Below are 24,875 nucleotides of genomic sequence, written 5' to 3'. Positions count from 1 at the left end.
TAAAGTCAACAAATTGAAAAAACATAACAATCGGCTAAAAAGTAGAAATAAGAATATATTGAACATTTTAATGGAAAATCTAATAAAATGATTGTTTTGCATGATTTTCACTTGTCAAATCTTTGAATTTTAATCTTCGTTTATCTGAGTTTTTGATTTTATTTGTATATATTATATTTTTCTTATTTTATTTTTGTTGTAAGTAAAGAGAAGCTATATTTGCTGTTTGCTGATATTGTTACTAATTATCAGAGGAACAATTTGGCCATTTACTTGTGTGTTTTTTTTGTTTTTTCCTTCTAATTTTGAATTTGATTATGACTTTTTAATTTAGCCCTTTACTTGTTTTTTTTTTCTTCTAATTTTGAATTTGATTATGACTTTTCACTTTGTTATGCCCGGGTGTCGAGATTTGGAAATCATACCCTAGGATCCCGAGATTGAAAAGACTTTCCGAAGTAGACGAGCCACGTGCAGCAACAGAGTGAACAAAATGGCAAATGAGCCAGAAAATCTCGAGCTACTCGTCTTTGAGTACGAAAGGGGGCGAGAGCAAGAACGCGAGCAACAGAGAGCGAACCCGCCACCTGAACAAACGATGAGGGAATACCAAACTCCAGCAGCGAACGAGAACTATTCGAGAATCAAAAAACCGACTATTGCATCGAATGCTCTCTAAAAAGGCTGCAGTTTCGTAGTTTCGAATGGTGGATGAAATTTGCGCAGGGAAGTTTGGATGTATTCAAATATATCAAATTTTGGCGATGCCACAGAAAAATCCACGAGCACGAAAACGAACTGAAAGATAAAAGGAGATTCGAAGATGAACCGGAAGAAATCAGAAGCCGAGAAAACGGTAATTCAAACAGCTATGAATCCGACCAGTTTGGTGCCGAACTTGTTCATCACCTTTCTTTAGTACGCAATAAACGTTGTCTCACTGCTTATGTGCAAGTAATTAGAGCACTCCAATTGTCTTTTTTTTAACATTTACGAAAAAACTAAAATTTTCGAATTTATATATATATAGATATAATCGAGCGGAAGTAGTTAGGAGCTTGGGGTGGATGGTTGACAATGAGCTCCCTGAAGAAATTGATGAGAAACTGAGAAAGAATATTTCAAAAATCACGTTGCAACTTTACAATCGTAGACGTCGGAGCTTTATATTCATTTGATTGTGGTGAATGAATTACGAAAAAAACATTTACATTGCAATATTAACTAAGAACATACGAGATATAATCTTTTATTTATTAAATCGACTTCATTTGATAGGGTACAGTTCTTTCGAAAGATTAGTACATAAAGCTGAGAGTTATAGAAGATATTGGTGAAGTAGCACTTAGTGATCAAGTTGTGGACAATGCCCACTTTCTTAGGAAACCGCGGTCGATCTTCCGTCGTCGACTTCGTGAGAGATTTAGCGGAGGAAAATAGAGGAATCGAGATGCAAAAAAAATACTAAATAAATAAATAGCATTTACCTTCCAATTGTCAAAATTAAATTTGAACGCGAATTGGCACCGGTGTTCGATTACTCCACCACCACACGTACGCCGCCATCCAGGGGTAGACCCAGTAAGAGACTGGGGCCAGCCCCCTGAAGATTTTTTTTTTTTTTTTTTTTTATTATTTTAGTATTTTAATTTGTTATTTATCTAGTAGTTTATAGACTTTCGCCTCAAGTCTTTATTTTTAGCCTTATTTTATGCACTTTTGGTTTAGAAATAATATTATTTTCTCACTGGTTCTGCCCCTGACGTCATCACCACTACAGTTTAAAATCTAGAAGGAGGGAGGAAGCGGTAGTGTAAAGATGATAGAAAAATATCTAAAATAGGGTGAAATGGAGAAGAGAAAAAATAGAACGGTTTGAAAGTGAGGTTGAGAAACGAGACGTGAGAAAGAGAGGGCCTAAGGTTATGTTGGTAAGAGTATTTTTGTCTTCTCGCACATTTCAAAAAAATTCAGTAATTTAAAATGAGAATTTTTTTTGCATAAAAAAACCATTAAAATCAATAGCATTTAGTTCAAAATATTTTTCATGTCAAAACAACAACGATTAGCAACCGGACTCCAATCTAACTGACCCACCTATAATAAAACTAATTAGAGAGCACAAGTTCTCACTTTCTATCAATTGATTGTTATTTTTTTTTTTTTGTTATGTTAAGAAATAATGGATTAATAATAGTAATTGGTGTATTTACATTTCATTAACCACAAACAAAATCAAGTTAGACTAACTAATTAATTTCGTGTCCAAAATATATAAACCCCAACACACACCTTTTCTAGCTAACCAACATATAGATTAATACACATACTTAGGTTAACTATTGCCACCAACTTCCCATCCTCCCAAAAAATAAATTAATAACGCCGTCAAAAAAAAAAAAAAAAAAAAAACAGTCAACCTAAAATAAAATCAAATTCCATATTTTGAGTAATTACAACCACTGATCAACTAAGTATTGTCATACATGTTATTCTTAAATTATCAATTACTTACTGAATGAGACATATTTTCATACAAAAATACATAATTGATGATTAATTATAATTATCCAAATAAGGATTTTTTCGTAATTTGACTTTATCTGAGGTCACGCAATTTGCCTTTTTTTAAAAGGAAAAAAAGCCAGATATAAGCTTTTAGCAAAAAAGAAGCTCACTTTCTGCTCACCAAATCAAACCAATGTACAAACTCATGCACGCCAAGAAATATACTCAACACGTATTAATTCCTTCCCCCCCTCCATTATCACACACACACACACACCAAATTCCCATTTCTTGAACTACTCCAATAATTCCTTACCTTCATTCCAATATCATGAATTCTTCTTCTTCTTCTTTGTCGTCGTCTTCATTGAATACGACATATCGGGCTCATAATAAAGCCCGACTTGCCGATTTCTTATCGGAAATTCAAATGCTGGAGCTTCTCGTGGCGGCCGTGGTCTTCGTCGTGATAAACTCTCTCCGGCAGAAGAAGCGCCGCGGCCTCCCGAACTGGCCCTTGGTCGGAATGCTGCCGTCGCTAGTTTTCGGGCTCAAGGAGAATATATACGAGTGGCTAACGGAGATTCTCCAGGGGCAAAATGGTACTTTCACATTCAGAGGCCCTTGGTTCACCAACCTCAACTGCGTTGTCACATCAGACCCTAGAAACCTCGAGTACCTTCTGAAGACGAATTTCCCCAATTTCCCCAAGGGCGCCTATTTTCGCGGCGCCGTTTCCGATCTCCTCGGCGACGGGATTTTCAGCGCCGACGGCGATGTGTGGCGGCGCCAGAGGAAGACGGCGAGCCTGGAGTTCCACTCGGCGAAGTTCCGCCGGATGACGGCCGATTCGCTCGTCGATTTGGTCCACGCGCGGCTCCTCCCGGTGCTGGAGGATTCGGTAAATAGGGCAAAATCGGCCGCCGCCTCGAGTAGTGCGATTGATTTGCAGGAGATTCTGCTCCGGCTGACCTTCGACAACGTCTGCACGATCGCGTTCGGCGTGGATCCGGGCTGCCTGAGCTCCGGCCTGCCGGAGATTCCGTTCGCCCGGGCGTTCGAGGACGCGACGGAGGCGACGATCGCGCGGTTCGTCACGCCGACGCTCGTGTGGAAGGCGATGAGGTTTTTCGGGATCGGGAGCGAAGGTGTGCTGAGGAAGTCGATTACGGAGGTCGACGATTTCGCGAGGGAGGTTATTCGGGCCAGGAAAATGGAGCTTTCGTCTGGTCGCGGCCCGGAGAAGATCGGGTCGGATCTTCTGACGGTGTTTATGGGGCTGAGTAGTGGGGAGGAGGAGGGGTTTTCGGAGAAGCTACTGAGGGATGTCTGCGTGAATTTTATCCTGGCGGGGAGGGATACTTCGTCGGTGGCGCTCAGCTGGTTTTTCTGGCTGCTGAGTGGGAATGCGGCGGTGGAGGAGAAGATTGTGGAGGAGATTTGTGGGATAGTGAGGGAGAGAGAAGAGGGCGGCGGCGGCGGTGAGTTTATTTTCAGGGCGGAGGAGGTGAAGAAGATGGAGTATTTGCACGCCGCCGTGTCGGAGGCGCTGAGGTTGTACCCTTCGGTTCCGGTTGATCATAAGGAGGTACGTACACTATATATATCATGGCTTTATTGCATGGATTTTTGTTTTCTTTTTTATTTTCTTTTTTAAACTTCACGAAAAATATATGTTTTATATTGGAATTATTTATTTATTTTTAAATTGTTATATATACTTTCTCGTAAATTATATAATTATATTATATGTACAATTTGATATAGTTAATTAATAAATTAATCTCACTTCTTCACAATAATTTTTTGGCTGTGTTTGGAAAAAAATTTAGAAAAGCAAAAGTTGGTGATTGTGAGTTAAGTTAATAGTAAATGTTTATTTTTTAAAAGTTGAGGGTATTAGCAAACTCGATAAAAAATTAATTACCAACAACTTATTTTAAGAGAAGTTGGTCTAGTTGTGTTTGTTTACGATTTAGATTCAAGTTGCTTATTTTTGAGAAATACTAGCAAAAGTTGGTACTGCAAATACTTTAAAATTAATTTTGAGCAAAAAAAAAAAGCTCACAATCACTTTTTAAAAGCTTATGTAATCACTACCTTAAGGTTTTTGATAATCTAAAGTTTGGAATATAATATAAAATTAATAAATATGTTTTGATTTAAAAAAAAAATTAATAACACTTCAACTAATTCACCTTTTTATTAATTATTCTCTCCACTTATGAGAATTGTGTTTACATGAAGTTACGAGGTTTTGGGGTTTGAGATAATTACATGTATTGATGTAATAGGATTAATTAGGTCAACTGCACAATTAATTAATTGGAGTTTTTGAGACTTTCTAGACTTCATTTGACTTCTAATAAGCAGAGCAATTTACAACGAATTTATACAACTGTATTAATTATTGCTATTGTAATTAGACATCAACAAACTAATTATAACAATAATCATAAATTAATAATTTTCCATGATGGATATATTTATACATATGATCATATAGGTACTAGAGGACGACGAATTCCCCGACGGAACAAAGCTAAAAAAAGGAACGAAAGTAGTGTACGCAATCTACGCAATGGGGAGGACGGAGAGTATATGGGGCAAAGACTACCGAGAGTTCAAGCCCGAGCGGTGGCTGCGAGACGGCCGGTTCATGAGCGAGTCCGCCTACAAGTTCACCGCGTTCAACGGCGGGCCCCGCCTCTGCTTGGGCAAAGATTTCGCCTACTACCAAATGAAGTTCGTTGCCGCCTCCATTCTGTACCGGTACAGGGTGGTGGTGGACGAGAACCACCCGGTGGTCCCGAAGATGGCCCTCACGATGTACATGAAGTACGGACTGAAAGTTGTGATTCGAAGACGCGATCCTTTATCTTGATATAGTAGATTAAATGTTTTTTTTTTTTGAAATTTGTGCTACATGTGAAAATAGATTGGATTTAATGGTTTGATTTATGATGCAAGTATTTAGTTACCACTATGTTTTTTATTAAGGTTTGTTATACAATAAATATTAATGAGATTTGAAGTTTGAGTAAGTGGAAGCCATGTTGAACAATAATACTTGAGCCATTAAGAATTTAACTATTACATCATATTTGTAAGTCATAAACTCTTATGTCCTAATGAGTTAATTCAAGAGTTCATAAACTATTACTTGAGCCATTATTTAAAATAACTCATAAACTCATATGATCTAATGAACAATAATACTTGAGCCATTATTTAAAATAACTCATAAACTCTTATGATCTAATGAGTTAATTCAAGAGGTCATAAACTATTACATCATATTTGTAAAAGTTTGAAATGTTTGGATAAGAAACTTATAAGTTGATTTTATACTGTTTCTAAGATCTTAAATAAAAAAAAATGGATTATATATGTACCTTTTTAAAAAATCTTATAATCTCTCTCAACGGTTTTTTTTTATTAATAATATTTTCGAAAAAAAAATGCACTGAAGACTTTGGAAGAACAGAACATATAAACTCTCAAACATCTTGTAATATATTTTTAACAACATATTCTATACAATTTACTATAAAAAATAAAAAAAATAGATATGAATAAAAATCAGTGTATAGCAAAGTAATAAATAACAAAATCAAGATAAAATATCACACAAAAATTAATAAATAAAATAAAATAAATAAGTGTGAAATTCCAGTGCACTAAATTCTAACACGATGATTCCTCTCAAGAAATCCCTCAAAAACCACCCTTCTCTTATCCTCCGGCGAATCAATAATTTCGGCATTTTTTGAAACAATTTTCCTTCGATCGAACTCGTAGAATCCATTACGATATTCCGCCCTAAAACGAGGGACGAAATAAAGCCACAAAGCCGCGCAGATAACGGCGCACAACTTACCCCAAATCAGCATCACTACCAACGTCACAGAAACAATCAACGCCCCAACCATCGAGTTTATTTCATCGCCGCCGCCGATCCGGATTTCAAAGTCCTTTTTATCATTGACTCGTCGCTTGATCGAGCCGACGGCATGAGGCGGCGCCGATTGGTTGATTATCGGAACAGGCGCCGTAGATCTGCTGATGTATTTAACGGCGGCGGCGGATGACTTTTCGGCGGCGTTGGTGTTTTTGTCTGTACTACTGTTCAACTCCTCCTCCACCTCCGCCTCCAGCGGCGGTTGTTGGGAGCATCCGAAACAAGAGTTGAAGAAGAAGGTGAAGAAGCTTAGTATGAATTCCTTGCTACTCATTCTTCTTCCCTTTCTGCTACGACGATTGGCAGCCATTGGAGGAGAGATACGAGGAGCTGCTTTTTTTATTTGCTCCAACACATTTGTGTGTGTGTGTTTTTTATTCTTACTTTCTCATTGGTGGAAGAATTGCACTTGAAAGTGTCTTGCAATCTTTGTGGTATGCATGTATGTTAATATATAAATATATATATATATATATATATATATATATATATATATATATATATTATTAGTGTGGATTTTTTGGTGATTAATTTTCTTTGTTTGTTAGTTAAGACTTTTTAGATTTGGGGTGGTTGGTTTCACCTTCTCCACTCTTTTGCCAAATTTTCCTTTCATTATTTTTTATTTTTTTTTAGGATAAATTACAATCAGCCTGAGGTATGGTTAAATTACGAAAAAACCTTTTATGTTTGAATAATTACATCTACCTTTCAACTATGAATCTTCTTACATCTCCACCCTTATGGTGTCAAATTCAACACAATCATCTAGATTTCGTGAAATGTTCTCTAATTTGTACTCGTTTTGTGCAAAAATACAGTTTCTGATGCACCAAAATCTGATATATATATACATATATACAAGCCAAAAAACACATCTCATGATCATCTAGCTTCAAAATGTGGAGCTCGAATGAGATAAAACTGGTCCAAAATTGAGAATATTCCTTATAATTTAGAAGATTCCACTAAATTTGAAACCGCAAGTGTGGACGTGTAAGAAGATTTATAGTTGAAGGTGCATGGTTGTAATTACCCAAACAGAAGGGAGATTTTTGTAATTTGACCACACCTTGGTTGTAATTTACCATTTTTTATTATTTATTTATCCTTATTTTTTATTTAAAATGCAAATCGTATTACAAATTGAGAAAGGATGGAAAGAAAGGATATAAGCCCTATACAATTATTTGTAAATGATATTTTTAATATGAGAAAAAGAACAGTAAAAAATGCTAATTAAACATTATTTGAAGGATGTTTTTGCAATTTAGGAACTTTATCTTATAACCTCAAACACCGCCTTCGGCACCAAGTATATATATACGTATACTCTCCTCCTTCAAACGTATAAAATACCAAGTTCAGAGAAAAAAAGGAAATCAAATCAAATCCATGGAAGACAGTTTCAGGGTGCGCGTGGATAAGACGTTCGGGACTTTGGGCGGAACTACGGCGTCGTCCGCCGGCGTAAGCCCTTCCCTGTGGTCCCTCACCGACGAAGAAATCGAAAGGCGGGAGTGGATTCTCAACAACAAGGAAGATGCTGAGGGCGGCGAATCTGGGCCGTCCGATCGGCTAATTCAGCTGGATTCGGATCTCATCAACGATTTGAGCGACTGCGAAGAAGACGAGCAGGAGGAGGCGGCGGAGGAAGAAGAAGAGGAGGACGATGCAATTGCTCCGAACAGTGTTGCTAGTGCTGAAACTGCTGTTGATGAATATCTGGATGTGAGATCCAATATCGGCCGCGACTGCACCCTTGACTATGAAGTATGTAATTCCTTAACTGCCACTGATTTTTTTTTGCTTCAGATTATATAAACCCTAAGAATATAAGGGGATGAACTTATGATATAATGTTGTTATAATGATTTTAATTATTTAGCTTGTCTGAATCATTGTTGGTTTGCTAGTGAATTAAGAGTTTTATGCTGTTCTAGTAGGAGAAAAATCAATCCGCAATTAAAAATTTGAAAATCGAGCAGTGATTGAAGCGTAGCAAATCTAGAATTGGTACCGAGTGAAAGTTTCTGGATTGCGTACATATATGTTCTCGATTACCAGTTGTCTATGGTGCTATCTTCACATTCTTATAGTGCAGCGGGATACAGTGAGGGATCACGACTAATATATAATTTGATTTTACCGTTCCCGTTAGATAATTTGGTTTTACAAAATCATACAATTTAGGGAACTTGTATCGGCATTTGGGCACATTTCACATATTTTGACATCCACTGCAATGCATTTGAAGAAGAGAGAAGACGAGCCGAGCCGACACTTGCATGATGTGCATAACCTATGTTGATGTATTATATATATAGCTAAACCATTGGCTCTTGTTGTTCAATGCTGTATCATCGTCTTACACAAATGCTGAATTTCTTTTGCTGGTTTTTTTTTTCGTTACGAGTACAAATTTGTGGTAGTTTCTATAACGCTATCTATCTCTCTCTCTCTCTGGTTTATGCAGGAAGAGGAAGATCAATATGACAAAGTGGCGGTTGGCAAAGAACAAGCAGGTGACCGCCTATATATGAGAGACGTGAAATCCGCTGATTATGGAATTTACGAAAATGACTACGAGGAGCTTCCCAACACATTACAGACTGTTTTCAAAGACCCTCGTGCGAATCACTCCGCAGCTAAAATCAGGCTGAAAGAAGATGCAGAGACTGCTGGCAATTTCGATACTCTACAACTCACCGATAATTCAGAAGCCATGAATGTTGTAAAGCCCGAAGAAGATATCAAAAGGGGAGAAACAACAGATGGCGGTGATAATCCTAAGCCGATTCTGAAAAAGAGAGAGAATCTGATAGACTCCAAGTCACAGAAACGTGTCAGATTTATCGTGGACCCCACAAACAGTGTTGAGGCTGGAGGTAGTAATTTGGAAGTTCCAAAACAGGCACCTGATCTTTCGTCACTACCTAGTGCTCCGAAGTATCTTCCTAGTGTTCCCGATTATCTTTTGAACCCTTCGAAATACACGCGCTATACATTCGATCCATCGGACGATATGGATGACCGGTCGAATCAAACAGCATTCATGGAGTTGTTCTTCAATCGCTCGAGTAAAGCCGCAGACACTGGTCCATCAATGGATGAAACCTCTGTTGAGATTCCGAAATCGATAGTGTTCACACCGAGAAGGAAACAAAGAGACGATTCGATGGAGCATGACTTAGGAGAAGGAGACAATACTAATCTTAAAAGGAACAAGGGCTTATCTGTTGTGATAGCAGCTGCAGAGGACATTGGAGAGAGTGAAGTGTCTGCTATGGAAGAAGACGAGAGATGTGAAGGAAGCAGCGGCTCTCAGAAGGCGGGTCGTAAATATCGGGCGAGGACCACCATTGTTGATGCTGAAGACACCTTGAATTGATTTTTATAGTTTTTTTCAGGTATGTGTTAGCAGTTAGTACCGTCTCTCTCCTTTCGTGGATGTAGTAATTGTGGGTGATTGTCAACTTCAGTTATTGATGTTTAAGTTGATTTGCTTAGAGGACTGTCTTTAAGTTAACTAACTCTACATGCAATGAGATATTACGACGATATGTTGAGATGACCGATGCTACTGCTGCTATTTCACCCCTCTCTTTTTTTTTGGTGAATTTGTGTTTCTTTAAGAATAGGAGGGTGTAGGATGTTCATCGAGAGAATTGAATAAGAGAGAAAAAAAAAAAAAAGCGGAACTCGATTGCTTGTGCAGATACAGTGCCAAAAACTGCTTCTTTAAACCATGAGAAATACGATCCGTTGATACATACTTCCGGCGTAGTGTTTGTACATTATAATTTATTTAACTTCACAAAAGCTAAAATAAGATATCTACTCTCTCTCTTTCACCTATTATAAATTGTAGCGGTACCTCTTGTTGAATGTATGTCGACAAGCAAAATTTTGGAAACCTCTTCTTCAAGCTAACAAAACCAAATTTAACTTTTTCATAAATCATTTGCCTGGTACGTAGATTTTAAAACTCTTGCCATCCTCCACAACTGAACTTTCCGAGCAGATCGAAGATGTCCTAATTTGTTGTGCTTAAAAGAGCAATTGCTGGTGCATTTCCATCAAGTGAGCTTCCAAAGGTGGCGGCAGCCTGCAAATGGACAAACAAGAAACTCAATTCTTTCGTATTTGGAGGGGAATAACTGTTGTTTCACCGTAATTAAATTTCAAATGAAGAGATATTTTCCAATCACAAGGAGCTCTATGTGTAAATATACCTAACCTAAGAAGAAGCAATGCAATATAGGTCAAGGGAAAAAGTGGACATTTCAAAAAGTCAAACTGTCAAATGGGGTTAAATGGGTTTATACTATGCTACACCGGGTAAATCTTTACCATTCATAAGCGCGCACACACACACACACACACATTGGCGTGTGTAGATCAACGGTAAAAATTCACCCGGTGTAACCGTCACCGGGTGTAGCATAAAAATAACTGAGTTAAATGTTAGCTGGAATCAAATTTACCTAATGAGAGGACAATGTACTATTGGTCAAGCGTAAAAGTGGAATTTTAAAAAACTAAAAGGTCAAATTTCGAGAGAGGTTTGTGCATTTTTTGTTTTAAACCCAAGGAGGTACAACAATTCATTTTACTTCTTTAGCAATACAATTTTCTTAAAAAGATTATTCCCGTAGTTTCCATTTGTCTTTCGTAATATTAGAAACTTGATATCATTCCATATTATTCAGATAGTTTTGGCATGAGTCAGAACTATACCTCTTCATAACTAGTACTCGAAAGGAAAAAAGGTTCTTTTTCTCGAATCCCGCCATTCTCTGCAACAATTCTTTCTAAGTCCTGTGCCAACAAAAGAAGATAGCTAAGTACCAGAAAATCATTAAAACTACAGATCACAATAGTAATGAAAAGACGGCCAAAAAATAGCATTTTATCGAGTGAGAAGTATAAGGTTTTGGTTGTGTTGAGATGAGATGCATACCTTTCCTGTCAAAATTTCATACTCGAGCAGTTCCTCCACAATTTTCTCCAGGACAAGATAATTTTTCTGAAGCACAACTTTTGCCTTGTCATATGCCAAGTTGTAAATCTGCAGATATTCAATTTAATAAGCTTTAAAATGGTGGCACCTTTAGAGCTAGAAATTCGTTAATCCAATTTTTCAATCTAAGAGACGGTCAGGAGGGAGAGAGGTGGGTGTATATTGCTCAAAAGAAAATGTAGAGGGCAAATTGTTTAAGCTTTTCTTTTTCGATATACAACTAAAATGTTTGTGTGTCTGTGTGGGTATGTGAGAGCACGTAGAATCACAAATATTATGCATAAGTCACGTACTTTTTCAACTTTAGCAGCCATCTCGTATTCGAAGTTGTCTCCCATACTCATAGCTGTCACCTGTACCAATAGTGAATACCACGATGCTTATGAATATCAATAAAAAGGAAACTAATTAAGCATAACAAACATATTAATATTCTTAGAACATATTAACAAGATGAATACCGCATTTCCGTGGTGGTAAATTGTTGGACTATCATCCGGACCCCACCCGTACTGAATAACCATCCTAGTAGCTATCTGTACCAAAGGAACAGCCAAAGTCAGATGAATGCAAAATAAGGTACAAAATAATAGAAAATGTAGCTACAACCTCTTGTGCTTCCTTCAACTCCGAAGACGAAAGAATGTTTTCTTCCCCAAATGGAAGCAGTAGTTGTGAGGCAACATAAGACCCAAAGCAGAACACAATCTTCTTTTCGAGATATGCTCTCGTCTCAACATTCCCATTAACGGAATCTTCACTCCTTGTCTTGGTGATCTTGGTGCATCCAATTCCCTGCAATATGAAGAGCCCAATTCCGGTAATTATTGTTGTGAAAGCGATTTGGTAAAGGTATCAGTTTAATAAAATATGATATTTATAAGAAGGGTCATCATTTGCGCAACTCTAAAATGATGGAAACTAAACCCTGACAGCAAAATTAATAGAAAGTGGAAACGAAAACTCTAATATGAAGAATTTTATCTGAAATGGATAAAACCCCACTGTAGTGGCTGAAAGAGCACAAAGGAGCATAGCAACAGTTTTACCGATCCAGACATACATAAAAACAAGTATGTAATAAAAGCTCAATAAGCAAAGAGAATGTAATTTTATATCGGTGATAATAAATTCTAAACATGATCAGAAGTGTATGAAGTAAAAGACATACCTCCCACGAAGAAGATTCAAGCCATAGATTATCAACAGCGTCAAAATTTGGTAACAGAAGAGCCATGAGACTACGACCAGCAGCCCAAACAGCATGGGGAAATTTTGTTTCCCTAGTCCACTATAAAATAATCAAATTAGAATTTAGTTCTATATTGTTTATGCGGTACCGAAAACAAAAAAGAGTGCTAACCATGGATGTAGTAGATTTACACAAAATTCGTTGACTAAAGTCTAATGGAATTAAATAGACAAAAATCTAAAGTGGTTCATGAAGACTCCTAGAAACGTCTTCTCTTGCATAGAAACGATATATCTTTTAACAACCTCAAACTAGGAGTCTCTGGTCCACTAACAATTCAATCAAGACAGAAACAGAACCACTTGCAGCCCCTTTGAGCTATCATTTTGCAATTTCTTAAACCAATCGAAACAATGCTTTCAAAAGGAGAATTTGTTGATTGACCTAATGAGATATTCCCTTGCACGGCTCGCGGTCGAGGTTTCTACAATGGAACTTGACGATATGCTTGAATGTAATGAGTAATAACGAGACTAACAAAAAGATGTGAACTAATCTATATCCAGCTTATAATATAATATTCTTGTAGTTGAGTATCTCCAGCTTCAAACTTCATTTTAACTTTTAAGGCCACCAAACTTTAACTTGGTACATGAACCCCAATTTAAAAGGCTTTCACCTCTGATATATGGTGGCATAGACAATAGAGATATCGCATTAAATTGGATAAGTTTCTTGGATACGCCATTTTTTACCCAATCGAGAAAAATGGAAATGCTTTTGGAATCACAAAACTGCGTTAGACCAGATTTCTGTATTATATAACTTTTCTTGCAAAGATATGGAGCTACTCAATAAGGTATCTTACGTCAATAGGTGGACTCAGTAGTTCTATGCCACCGTTCATTATTTGACCATATGGTTCCATTAGGTCAACAACATCCTGCAAATCCTCTTTCGTCAATGTCAGGCCAAGATGATTCACCAGCATCTTGCTTATCTGCTTCGAAGTTTTGGTTTTCCTCACCCAATTGGGGACTAAGTCACTGAAAGTCTGCATAACAGCAAAATAGATTCAAAATTCAGCAAAATAGATCGTATTTGGAAAACATAAATGGACCTTATCAGCCAATTGTCAAGATCATAAAATCAGGACGAGGGAAAGAAATATTCTTACTGCAAACCAACTGCAGTAGCTCATAAGTTCATCCATGTCAACAAACTTTCTTCTGAAGGCACTACCTTCTAAAGACAAGGGGACAAGTTTCAATTCTATAGGACGAAGAAGAGATGTTTTTTCAGCAACCTGCAAAGTTTAGATATGATGATAAAGATGATTGTTATCAGCTGGTAGAAACAAATTGGTGTTCAGAAAAGGTAAACGTGCAATAGCACAAATATGCCATACAGAGCAATTGCGAAGTAATTTTGATTACCTTTCTCCAATCGACAAAGTCAATAAGATTCTCATCCATTGTTTCTTTTGCAGAATTACGTAGGATTTTCTCTCTTTCTGTTTGAGTTGGCCGTTGAAGATGAAATATTCTATCCATTCTACCAGGACGCTGCAACGCCTCATCAATTTGTTTAAGATTTCGACTAGTAGCCATCAAAACCACCCCCTCTTGCTTCTCAAACCTATTAAGAATATAGCAAATGAGCAACAGGAACTTTGATATTATAACAGATATATGAAATTATTCTGTGTCCTGAACCGCTTCTCCATACAGTTACAATAGTTCACCATGCCTATCCTTCAATGCAATAGCCTATGAAGCAATTCCAAGGTGTAACGATTTCGGAGAAAGCACCCGAAAAAAGAAGGCAGTAGCCACGAAAAAATTTGAGGCATATAATCTTTCATTAGTCTAATCACAGAAAAGTCATCAGTCTATAGAGGATAAAGTGAGACCTTAATAGATCAAGTTTCATTGCATGAACAACACCCAAAAACAAAGGCAACACCACTAGCTGATCCAACCAAGGCACACAAATCATATGCCTCAGACTGACTAGTTTAGCTTAGAAAAACAAACTCTATAAATTCAAACTTGTGCATGGAGTCATGGTTTGCAAATCTATAAGGGATGGGCCAAAAAGTGCAGTCAGCTACTCACTTTATCCATGTAACAAAATTTGGAATAGTAAAATTACAAATTAAAAAGTCCTAATTAGTGGAATGCTGCATAATGATTGTACTCTGCAAACAGTTAATGGATATGTTAACCTGCGAAAGATTACAGGATACAACTTAATATAATATAACAAATAACACTAAAAAACATGCATTGAATTGCAATACAGAACTAAGACTCCGGTCGTGTAGAAAAGGTTCCGGGCCTATTAATTACTTAAGTCAGCACTCAGCACGGGTTATAATGCATTATACAACTAACAGAAAAGGAAAAATACCCATCAAGTTCCACCAGAAGTTGATTGATGAAAGACTCGTGATCTTGCTTTTTGGTGTGAATGAACTTGCCACGGACACCAGCAAAGAGGTCAAAATCCTCCACAAATATAATGACAGGAGCCTAGAAGAACGATGATCAATTAGGAGATTAATTGTCAACAACATTTAAGTCAAGTCTCCTATCTTAATAACACCATATTCGTCTGTGAACCAAATTTAGTGTTTTATTAACCTCCAGTATGGGACGGTTTAAGTTTCCTGGCAATTTGTGCTAAATTAGAAATAAAATGAATGAGTAGGAATAAAGAAGCAACCAGATCCCGTGCTGTTTGAAACAATTCTCTAACATTTGACGCACTTTGGCCCACCCAGAGACCAGCTTCCAGCTGTTGTGCTTTCACTTCAACTAAAGGAACCTTTGCTTCTGCTGCTATAGCCATTGCTAGGGATGTTTTACCTGTTCCTCTCTCGCCAACAATAAGAACACCCTGTGATGCATGAGTGTAAAAGTCAATGGCAAGTCATACGTTAGAAAGAAACTGCATTTGGATCGTATCTTAAGAAATGACATACCCGAGGTGCACGAGCTCCCATCTCTTTGAATGCGTTAGGATTTTGCAGAAATGCCACAACTTCATTAATTTCTTCCCTCATAGATTCAACACTGGCAAAGTCTTTCAATCGTATGGGAGGATTTTTTATCCTCTGAGATCAGTGATAAGAAAACGATTATAATTACGACAAAAGACTCAAAATATTGAGATAAATGAGTGTAGAGTGAAAACCTTCATATTATCAAAAGCAGTGCTTATTGGATCAACGCCATCCTTTTTCTTACGCTTTATTTTCCTAATTCGATATCTAAAATAATATTTCTGCAATACAACATAAAAGGTAATAAAACAACCAGTGAAGTGGTAAGTTAATTGCTTGCATCAACAATAAACATGAGGCAAGTTAATCTGAAAGAAAAAGGACATATTAGATGGGTGATAAATTAGTATCATTAAACACTCTTGATTTATTTGCAATTGCATTTAAATATTAGCAACTATAGCTGGCAGATAGAACTTTACCACTCTACGCAACTTCCTGAAGTTGGGATCTCTTCTTAAAGGCCCAAAACCAAGAGCTCTTGGAACTTTTCTCTTCATATACAGGAATACATGATATAGCACATATCCATATATGCCGGTTCTCACCAAAAACCAAAAATACCACTGAAACCCATCCCTTTTTCGTTTTATGAAATTAGTTTCAGCCTCGGACTGCCACTTCAAATACCAAGTTGAGCCGACAGATACGTCAGAATACTCTGGCCAAGCCATGCCCAAACTCATCCTAACCTACATGAATGGGAAGAAAAAATAGTGAAAAGGAATGCATCACAAGACCAAATTAGGAGAGTTGATACCTGGCTTGGTTATTAAAGCCAAAGTTCAAAACCTACCCCTCATATTTTCTCTGTTCTAACGGGATTTATATAATATTAAAAAAAACGAGAATGAAAGAGAATAGTGTGCCGCAAGAGAATAAAAGGAGAACCAAACAAATGGAAATAGCTTGCGTTTCAGAAATTGAATGAACATTTTTAGCAATTCTACTACTTACCTGATAAGGGATAAGAAACTCCACAACAGGGAAAACAATCATCATCATTATGTCATCATTAGTGTTCCTTATTCTTAAGAGGGTCCAGTTCTTTGCCTTCGAAACCAAAGAATTTCTCCAAAATCCAGTAAATAATCGACGACATAATGTCACCGTAACGAGAAACTGCTGACTGAAATTCAATTCTGAAAAGGGGATCCACATCAGCTGAACTGCAGTTGGGATACCAGCCGCAATCATTCTCAAATACAATGCATCAAAACCCCCAAAATCTTCAAACAACATCTCAAATTCCTGTTACAGAAACAATAACATTGTATAACTCAGTCGATAGAAGTTGCAGAAAAATATCGTTTTTTTGAAGAAGGAAAAACGACAACAACCTACTTTGACATCCACATAATATTCCTTGTCACTCCCCTTAAACTTGATGTACATGGCAGCCCAATCATGCCTAATTCGAGCATTTTCCACAAGTTTCTTGGATACAGCGTAGGGAACAGCTATCGGATCCAACTCCCACCTATTCCTTTGCTCATTATACCAAGTCCTTGATGCCACTCTATCCCGATCCCGAAGAATGCGTTCCTATAATTCGCATTTTTAAATGAGATATACGGAAGGAGCAAAAGAAACAGCACATTTCACATGCAAAGAAAGGCTAAACTTGAGCTAATCACAATGATTTCACAACTTATGCACATCCAATAAAGATTAATTAGATTTGTGATTCAACAGAAACACAAACATGGATGAGAAAAATTCGGCTACTCCATTAATTTTTTCTGGGGATATTACCTGTCTTTCAGCCACGTACTTTTTACCTAGATCAGGATCTTCCAGTAAACTTCTTTTGAAGTCCATCTTGGCATCCTCTCGCCATTTCTTCCAGGCACTAAATAAATTGCGGCTCACAGCTTTCGGGACTACTACCTCCTTCTTCCCAAACATCCACTTCAGCTCAATATCAGGATAACCCTTTACAACCTCATCTGGTGGTGTGATTTCGACAAAACGTCTTTCCTCACCATGTTTCTTCATAGTCTTTCTGATGTCAGCCTCCATGTTCTTTTGCAACTCTCTTGAATCTCTAAGTCTTTGTTGTATCCTATGTGCAAAAGCAGTTGAATCTTCAACGGATTGCGAATCCGTATCCTCACTTACCAGGACCCTCGGTAAGATTACTTGCTCCTGAAATTTCCTATTTGCATCCTGCAGTTCTTTCTGAAGCTCGCCTTTTGAGAGCTTGGTAAGAGGGGATTGTGGGGTACTGCAAGTTCATGAGACCAAAAGCAGTATAAACAGCAAAGTTGGATGAGATCATTCAGCTCAGGATTCTAAATTTGCGCACCATGCAGATAACTCAGCTCCTTTTCAAGAATTTAGAATTCAGGCAGACATTTCATGTTCTAAAAGAAAAATGTCGTCAAACTTAGATGAACAAATGAATGAAACATGATTCAGTCCTGCAACTCTAAAAGCCAATGCATTTAGACAATACGTCAGCAATGTAAATATAACAAAGTGAATTCGAGTGGAAATGAGAGTTACCAAAGGGAGAAACACAATTTTCGGCTTGATAATAATTTGAACTCAGACAATCAAACATAAAAAGAAAAGGAAACCATATTTAATGTTCAAGTTCATTCTTCTTACGAGAACTGCATCTCAGGTGTTCGTAACTTGTAAGCATCTAAATCATTTCAAAATTAAAATTAGGGGGTTCGGTTATTACCTTTCAGTCTTGCTCCTCCTCATTTCCTTAAGGAAGCTCTCGGCCAACGCCTCACACTCTCTCTCAATAAACAAAAGCTCCCTCACACCAATGCTCAATGCCATAGTTTCTTTCCTCTCAATCAAATCTTCAATTTCCCCAATCCTCTCCCATATTTCGTTATATTCATTCTCCAAACTCCTCCTTCCCTCCCTTAACCTCTCAATCTTAGCAACACCACCTTTCACTTTCTTCGCCAAATTCTCCTCCTCCCTCTTCGACTTAAATACTTTGTCCACGATTTCCTCCGAGCGGTTCATCAGCGTCTCTTTCTCTCCATTCAAAACCCTCAACTCAGCGTAAAGACCGTTCATTATCTCTTCTTGTAATGCCTCCTTAGTCGTTTTCACCTCTTGTAACCCCTCCTCGACATTCGTAGCGAAGTCTTCCTTCCCCTCAATTTTTGCAGCCTCGATTATCTTAAGCAGCTTCGAGACAACTGTCAACAACCTTCTGGTACAACTCGAGTACTCGTGCCCATTCTCCTCGGTTACAACTAATCTGCTCGCAGCCGCAGGAGGAGCGGCGGCGGCAGCCAAAGCCGGTCTCCGGAACCCGAAGAACGGAAAGCAAAATCCGAACACGATGCAGAGCAATGCATAAGCAACCGGCTTGGCAATGGCGAGTGCATTGTTTTCTTCGTCGCAGCGTTTGGGGTTGTTGGATAGGATTACCGGTCGGCTTTCAATTACCTTATCGTCATTAACAGAACAACGAACGGCGGCGGCCGCCGGAGCTCGAAGTGGGTGAAGGGGTGAGAATGATTTGAAAAGGAAAGTGGAATTGCCGGTGAATGGGGCGGCGGCGGTGGTGGTGGTGGTTCTGGGTTTGGGTTTGGCGCAGTGGCGAAGAGGGAAGCTGAAGAGTGAAGGGTTTTGAAGGGGAGGAGAGAGAGTAGAATACATATCACCACCATTCACCACATTTGTGCTTTGATTTTTGGAAGAAAGAGATAAAGTTCTCTCCCGGGGGTTTGGGGGTTTTTGAACCTGAATTTTGGGGACGAAGCCCAAATCCAAATTCTCAATTGCTGTAAATTATAAATTAATTAAATAAATAAAAAGAATTGCTATTTACGATGGACGGAAACTTCTACTCGCACGCGTTTCCACTTATCGGAAATGTTTCGGAAACTTTTCTAAAAAGAAAATGTTTTGGAAACCGAAACTCCATGACACATGTCCGAAACTTCTGGCGGCCATTTCCGTAAATATTTATAAGTTTCGAGAAGTTTAATTATATACTAAAATAACTTTATAATCCCTATGATATTGGTAATTACAAGTCATACCTCTGAAACAATTACCGAAGCTAAGATTCCATGTCCTAGTGACCGATATGCACTATGTTTGTTTTTTGTGGGGCTGTTAATGCTATCATATACGGAAATTTATAAATCTTATATAAAATAATATGAATTTAAGAAATGTTAGTATACTCATGTTAGCACCTAACTCTATGTTTTCTCCACCACTGTCTAAAACTAATAGTCCGCTAGAATCCTAACGGGATAACTTATCGAATGCATTATTCCGTTAGGGTTTCTAACAATGTTTTAGAGAAATGATTGTGATTACTAATACTTTAGGGACCTTAAAATTATTTTAGCATACTTCAGGGTATAAGAAAAATATAATCAAATTTATACGCCCCGAATGTCATTTCAAAAAAAATACAAATATATAATTGACGATAAATAACGTAACCATTATAATACTTTTTAATAACTATGAATGTACCCCTTATATTTTTTTTATTTATGCATTTCCCCCAAGTTTCAGTATCCAACAAGTTGGGAAATGGAGTTTACCCGTGTCACAAACTGTAAACAAGGGTACTAAATGCAATAATCTCTAAATTAAAATATGGGAACAAACAATTCAATAAGACCAAAATAATTCAGATAGAACATCGAAAAGGTTCCATTGGCAGAAGTTCATTAGTACATTTTTTTTTTTATATGTCTAGGTTTTTAATTATAGGAGCCAAACAGTACAAGCAATCGAATTATTGGCCGCTCCCATCTTTGTGCAAAATATATTCAATGAAAATCTGCTAGCTTTTCCCCGGAATCGAGACTTCAGCACTGCATACAGGACAAACCTACACAATTTGCCGAATCATGTCATTAAATATTTTCCTCTTTCTCGAACATTCAATGCACGTAAACGAATCTTCGAAAAAGCACAACATACTAATTAAATATCAATAGTGTGGCAAATATAAAAGAGCATCTAGGGGCAAGAGTTCGGAAACCCGAAACCAATTTCGAGCCCTGGATACAAATTTACGGATGTTTATGTGATTAATGTCAAGATCGTGATAACCAGAATTGCAAGAAGCAAGAAGCATACAGGTAAGTCTAACAAACTTTCGTTTGGCGAAAATTTACCTTGTTTATATTTAACCAATTGCTAATACACTCGGGATGGTATAAATGTTTGCAAGAGAGAACAGTCAAGTTATCGTCATCCTCATAGTCCAACCTGCATATAACACAGCTGAGGGAGAAGGATAAAATTTTTGTCAGCATTCCTTAAACGGAAGACGTAATATCGTTTCGGCACAAGTAGAGGGCCTCGTTCACTTACGAATCGCCGTTTCCTTCATGAGTGCCTTTTGAGTTATAGTTTACGGACGGCAATGAAGCAATTGCGTCTGCCGAAAGACCCCTACTCTCTGTTCCAATGACATCGCCCAGTGCAATCAACTCCTGTAACAGTAAATCAACTATATCAAATTGAAAATAAACCCCAAGAAGAAAGATGATAGAAGTACTGTGCAATCACTATTTTACCTCATACGACAATTCATCAGGATCGACCTCCTCCCATGCATCCTAATATTAAAAAATACATGAATCACAACAAACGGGGAGTGAGGAAATACAGACACTTAAAATGTAAGCTCATACAAGAATATACGGACAATCATTCCTTTGGCACACTCTTATTAACGCCATCTCAGATATGTTTAGATTTCAGTAGTTTACATACATTGATAATACATCTAAATCTTGGAGCAAATATGTTGTACAAGCCTGTAATACGACATTGATCAAGCTTAAGCGCCTCCTCACTAAAAACAACAGTATGGTGGTGCTAAAACGGGTTTTGCCAAGTTATATTTGTTCATGGCCTAAATTAGAGTAAATATATATTGGCAGGAATGCCAGGAATAAGCAAACAACAACTTCCAGAATCATTTAAATGTGTACGGCACTATAAAAAATTACAGGACCAAAACCAGAAAGATATGTCAAACACTACGGTGTCAGAGCGAAAATGATGTTGTTTAGTAATAAGGACATATATTAGCTTCATGACATATGCACAGACGAGATAAAAACCAAATCACGTCAGACATACCTGAGCATTACTACCATGCTCCTCTTCATCTTCATCATATTCACCATCATCATCATCATCATCATCATCATCTTCTTCTTCATCATCCTCCCCAACAACCACTACAGAATCGTTAAACGGCATTTCAATATCACATAGTTCTCATACATTGTCCAAAGGACAATAAACAAAGCAAAGAACTAAATTATGGTCAATTCAGACTCACTATCATTTATTCCAGCTAGGGCTAACAATCTAGCTGCCATTTCCCGTTCTTCAGCATCCTGCAAGGCTCTAGCATATGCCTCGTCACTCGAAAAAGCAGATGGATCTACTTCGTCGTTTTGACTATCACTTTCTACTCCTGCAGCACGGGCATGCACATCAAAAGCATCTTCTGCTTCATCATCCACCTCGACATCAGAACCATCATAATCCTCTTCACTGGCGTCATCATATGCATCAACCTCATCCTCATCCTCGTAGCTCTCAGCTTCCCAACTTCCGTAATCACTGCCTTCACCCATATCCATTCTCAACATCATATAAGCTCTTTCCTGTTCCAAAAAAACATATATTAAATTAAATTTATCAACAACAATAAATAACACTATGACATGTTTTCTGTTATAGTTAAGATCACAAATATATCAGTCATTTTCGTTTTATGCCCAGAGGTGAAGCTATATAATAAAGAAAACAACCACAACATGCGTAAGTGTATGTATTGGGTGCCTGAAATAATTAGCAAGGATTATCATTAATTCCTGATATAAAAACTGTAAGGAGAACATTGGCACATAAAGAAAAAAAAAAATTAGCATGTAACTTCAAGCTCAGAATCATCATTTTAAATGCAGATGTAGGAATGTTAATAACACATGCAAAGAGAAGATCAATAACCATTACCGACGAAGTGTCGCCCTATTACTGGATCTACAACTCTTTCACTAGCCCCCTTCTGAAGTTTAATATAGAAGGCCAACTGGGTAATCAATAATAACTCACACACCGTAAACCATTGGTAACTATTATGGTGATGATTATAGAATTGAGAGAGTTCGCAAAATGAGGACGAAATCACTCTTCTCATTCAGCACAAGCTTCTTTGGAAATTCACCGAGAGTTTTGTTTTAGATACTCTTCAAAAGCCTAAAACATACAAGAACTACGGAAATGATTAATGGCGTGTTCCCCACACGGCAAAAGGGGAATATTTCCAATGTCCGTCATTGGAGTCAATATCCCTAACTCATACATATTGGGCTTCCATAACTCTTTCGTGTCACTACTTTTATAAAGGGAATAACGTAGGAGCTAGAGAATGCAAGTGTTGTACCAACTTGGTTCCTCCCCAACTGTCTTCGAATGAGGATGAATGAGAACCATTTTCATATAGCCTAAAATAGCTGTCTTTGACGCAGGTTCATAAAAACATTAAGAGGCGAAAGAGAATGAGTGAATTCGTCCATATTTTGGGATATTCTCTTTGGTAACTACTAAAGATACCACAACAATGACCAAGGGTTTATTACTCTAGTAGACAGTAGTATCTACAGAAGTCATAGAACTTTGACCTTCTACCTTTAGAAGTATTATTGTCGCATTTGAAGGGGCTAGCAGAGAGTTGTAATTCCGATGGATAATCGACTACACCTTCACTTTTTAAAAAAGGTAATACCAATTTACCCAATCATTTGCATTTCAAAATACATTCTTAAATTTCCTACAGCAAAGAAAGAAAACAAAAATAGGAATGCCAAATACAATTCGACGAAATTCCAGCTGCAACTCTGAGAACTGCCCAAACCAACAAGGTTATCACCGCATGATTATAGAGAATCGAATGTTCGGACAAATAATTAAACCCAACTTCAAGGAGAATTCGAGCAGTTCAATTTCAAAACAGACATCTTTATAATTGAAATTGATAGTAACAAAACCCAAATACAAAAAAGAAAAATTCAAAAAAAAAAAAAAAAAAAAACCTGTTCTTGGAGGGTACGGGCAAGGGCAAGATCCGCATCGACTTGACTGAGGTTGGTAAACGGAGTTCTCCGTGGACGATTTGCGGCGGCGACGACGGCGGCGGCGGCGGCGGCACCGTCACCTTCGGTCGGTGGATTATTGGTAGGGTTTTGTTCATCGTCGGCGCGAACGGTGGTGTCGACGGCGTCGGCCTTGGAATTAGGGTCCGCCATCGCTACACAAGAAATTCGAATTCGCACAATCTTGAATTGCAGAAGTAATGGAGAACGGAAAATGGAATGCGGAGAGGAAGCGGAAGAGGAAGAGGATATTCGAATTTCGAAATTTGGGGAAGTAAAATAATTACCAATAATTTAGGAAAGAGAGACGTAGAAGTAAGCGGTGCTTGATAATAATGAACCCCCGAACTATAACTATTTGGCAATCACACCCCACAAACATTTAATATATGGCTTCCACACCCCTGAACTCTTGATCATTTGGCAATCATACCCTCTCCATCTACTTTTTAGTAATTGTTTTTCAGTGAAAAAACTTATATAATATTAAAGTAGAGAAAAATATATACAGTTAAACATCTTTAAATTAATAACAAAATTCTATTAATTTAACGAAATATTAAATAATCGAACTAATAATTTAATACGTTTTTACTAAATTGGGACCGGAAGAAAGTATTATTTAAGCGAGGTTATAATTTATCGAGTATTAAATATTAATTTATCGATGTTCTACTCACTGTATGTTTTATATTTATTATGTATCAAAATTAGAAGAGTCAAATTAAAATAAGTATCGTAAAAATATTTCAATATTTAAGTAAAAACTCCATTTTTATTTCGAATTTGAAAACTTATAATTAAAAATGAATTTTTCTTTTCACTCTATTTTTTTAATTTTTGTATTGAAAATTAATATTACTGCTTTAAAAGAATTGAAATTATATTTTATTTTATTTTATTCTCTACTTGGCCACCTCTTAATTGCATACTCTCTAAAAGCACATCCTACATTGTACTCAATAATTGCATGACACATAATTATGTTTCAATAAGAC

General features: G+C 37.3%; 4 protein-coding genes across 4 annotated transcripts; 2 read left to right on the top strand and 2 right to left on the bottom strand.

Moving 5' to 3' along the window:
• Positions 1–2,683: 2,683 nt before the first annotated feature.
• On the top strand, positions 2,684–5,552 carry LOC105959990 (cytochrome P450 86B1). The gene is made up of 2 exons (XM_012984152.2): positions 2,684–4,096; positions 5,015–5,552. Exons 1-2 carry the CDS (start codon positions 2,840–2,842, stop codon positions 5,390–5,392), a joined length of 1,635 nt encoding a protein of 544 aa, XP_012839606.2. The 5' UTR covers positions 2,684–2,839; the 3' UTR covers positions 5,393–5,552.
• Positions 5,553–7,791: 2,239 nt separating this feature from the next.
• On the top strand, positions 7,792–10,066 carry LOC105960022 (midasin-like protein). The gene is made up of 2 exons (XM_012984189.2): positions 7,792–8,242; positions 8,946–10,066. The coding sequence occupies exons 1-2, from the start codon at positions 7,865–7,867 to the stop codon at positions 9,858–9,860; spliced, it is 1,293 nt and encodes a 430-aa protein (XP_012839643.1). The 5' UTR covers positions 7,792–7,864; the 3' UTR covers positions 9,861–10,066.
• A 113-nt stretch (positions 10,067–10,179) lies between these two features.
• EMB2458 (FtsH extracellular protease family) lies at positions 10,180–19,528 on the bottom strand. The gene is made up of 19 exons (XM_012984188.2): positions 18,444–19,528; positions 17,507–17,978; positions 17,096–17,296; positions 16,709–17,002; positions 16,174–16,443; positions 15,883–15,972; positions 15,671–15,802; positions 15,412–15,585; positions 15,097–15,218; positions 14,121–14,322; positions 13,862–13,990; positions 13,553–13,738; positions 12,664–12,783; positions 12,102–12,287; positions 11,954–12,028; positions 11,786–11,845; positions 11,433–11,540; positions 11,210–11,290; positions 10,180–10,577 (listed from the first exon to the last, which is right to left on the bottom strand). Exons 1-19 carry the CDS (start codon positions 19,385–19,387, stop codon positions 10,506–10,508), a joined length of 3,918 nt encoding a protein of 1,305 aa, XP_012839642.2. The 5' UTR covers positions 19,388–19,528; the 3' UTR covers positions 10,180–10,505.
• Positions 19,529–20,361: 833 nt separating this feature from the next.
• LOC105960019 (RING/U-box superfamily protein) lies at positions 20,362–24,187 on the bottom strand. Its single transcript, XM_012984187.2, has 7 exons — positions 23,818–24,187; positions 22,056–22,386; positions 21,851–21,951; positions 21,280–21,321; positions 21,074–21,195; positions 20,875–20,983; positions 20,362–20,585 (listed from the first exon to the last, which is right to left on the bottom strand). Exons 1-7 carry the CDS (start codon positions 24,028–24,030, stop codon positions 20,538–20,540), a joined length of 966 nt encoding a protein of 321 aa, XP_012839641.2. The 5' UTR covers positions 24,031–24,187; the 3' UTR covers positions 20,362–20,537.
• Positions 24,188–24,875: the final 688 nt, after the last annotated feature.

The sequence above is a fragment of the Erythranthe guttata genome, chromosome 5, assembly GCF_056151865.1.
Source record: "Erythranthe guttata isolate IM_541 chromosome 5, IM_541, whole genome shotgun sequence".
Taxonomy (NCBI): domain Eukaryota; kingdom Viridiplantae; phylum Streptophyta; class Magnoliopsida; order Lamiales; family Phrymaceae; genus Erythranthe; species Erythranthe guttata.
The sequence above is the reverse complement of the archived record's forward strand: the minus strand, read 5'-3'. Positions and strand labels throughout refer to the sequence as shown.

Bases quoted from the DNA above. Each gene is read 5' to 3' on its own strand.
- EMB2458 (XM_012984188.2), bottom strand. From the start codon at position 19,387: ATGTATTCTACTCTCTCTCCTCCCCTTCAAAACCCTTCACTCTTCAGC. The intron at 17,003-17,095 runs GTAGGTTGTTGT...TTTCTGTAACAG, and splicing joins AATATTATGTGGATGTCAAA to GAATTTGAGATGTTGTTTGA. The intron at 13,739-13,861 runs GTAAGAATATTT...GCTGTTATGCAG, and splicing joins GCTACTGCAGTTGGTTTGCA to ACTTTCAGTGACTTAGTCCC.
- LOC105960019 (XM_012984187.2), bottom strand. From the start codon at position 24,030: ATGGCGGACCCTAATTCCAAGGCCGACGCCGTCGACACCACCGTTCGC. The intron at 21,952-22,055 runs GTGAGTCTGAAT...ACGATTCTGTAG, and splicing joins CCTAGCTGGAATAAATGATA to TGGTTGTTGGGGAGGATGAT. The intron at 21,196-21,279 runs GTAAAATAGTGA...TTACTGTTACAG, and splicing joins CTGATGAATTGTCGTATGAG to GAGTTGATTGCACTGGGCGA.
- LOC105960022 (XM_012984189.2), top strand. From the start codon at position 7,865: ATGGAAGACAGTTTCAGGGTGCGCGTGGATAAGACGTTCGGGACTTTG. The intron at 8,243-8,945 runs GTATGTAATTCC...TGGTTTATGCAG, and splicing joins ACTGCACCCTTGACTATGAA to GAAGAGGAAGATCAATATGA.
- LOC105959990 (XM_012984152.2), top strand. From the start codon at position 2,840: ATGAATTCTTCTTCTTCTTCTTTGTCGTCGTCTTCATTGAATACGACA. The intron at 4,097-5,014 runs GTACGTACACTA...ATGATCATATAG, and splicing joins TTCCGGTTGATCATAAGGAG to GTACTAGAGGACGACGAATT.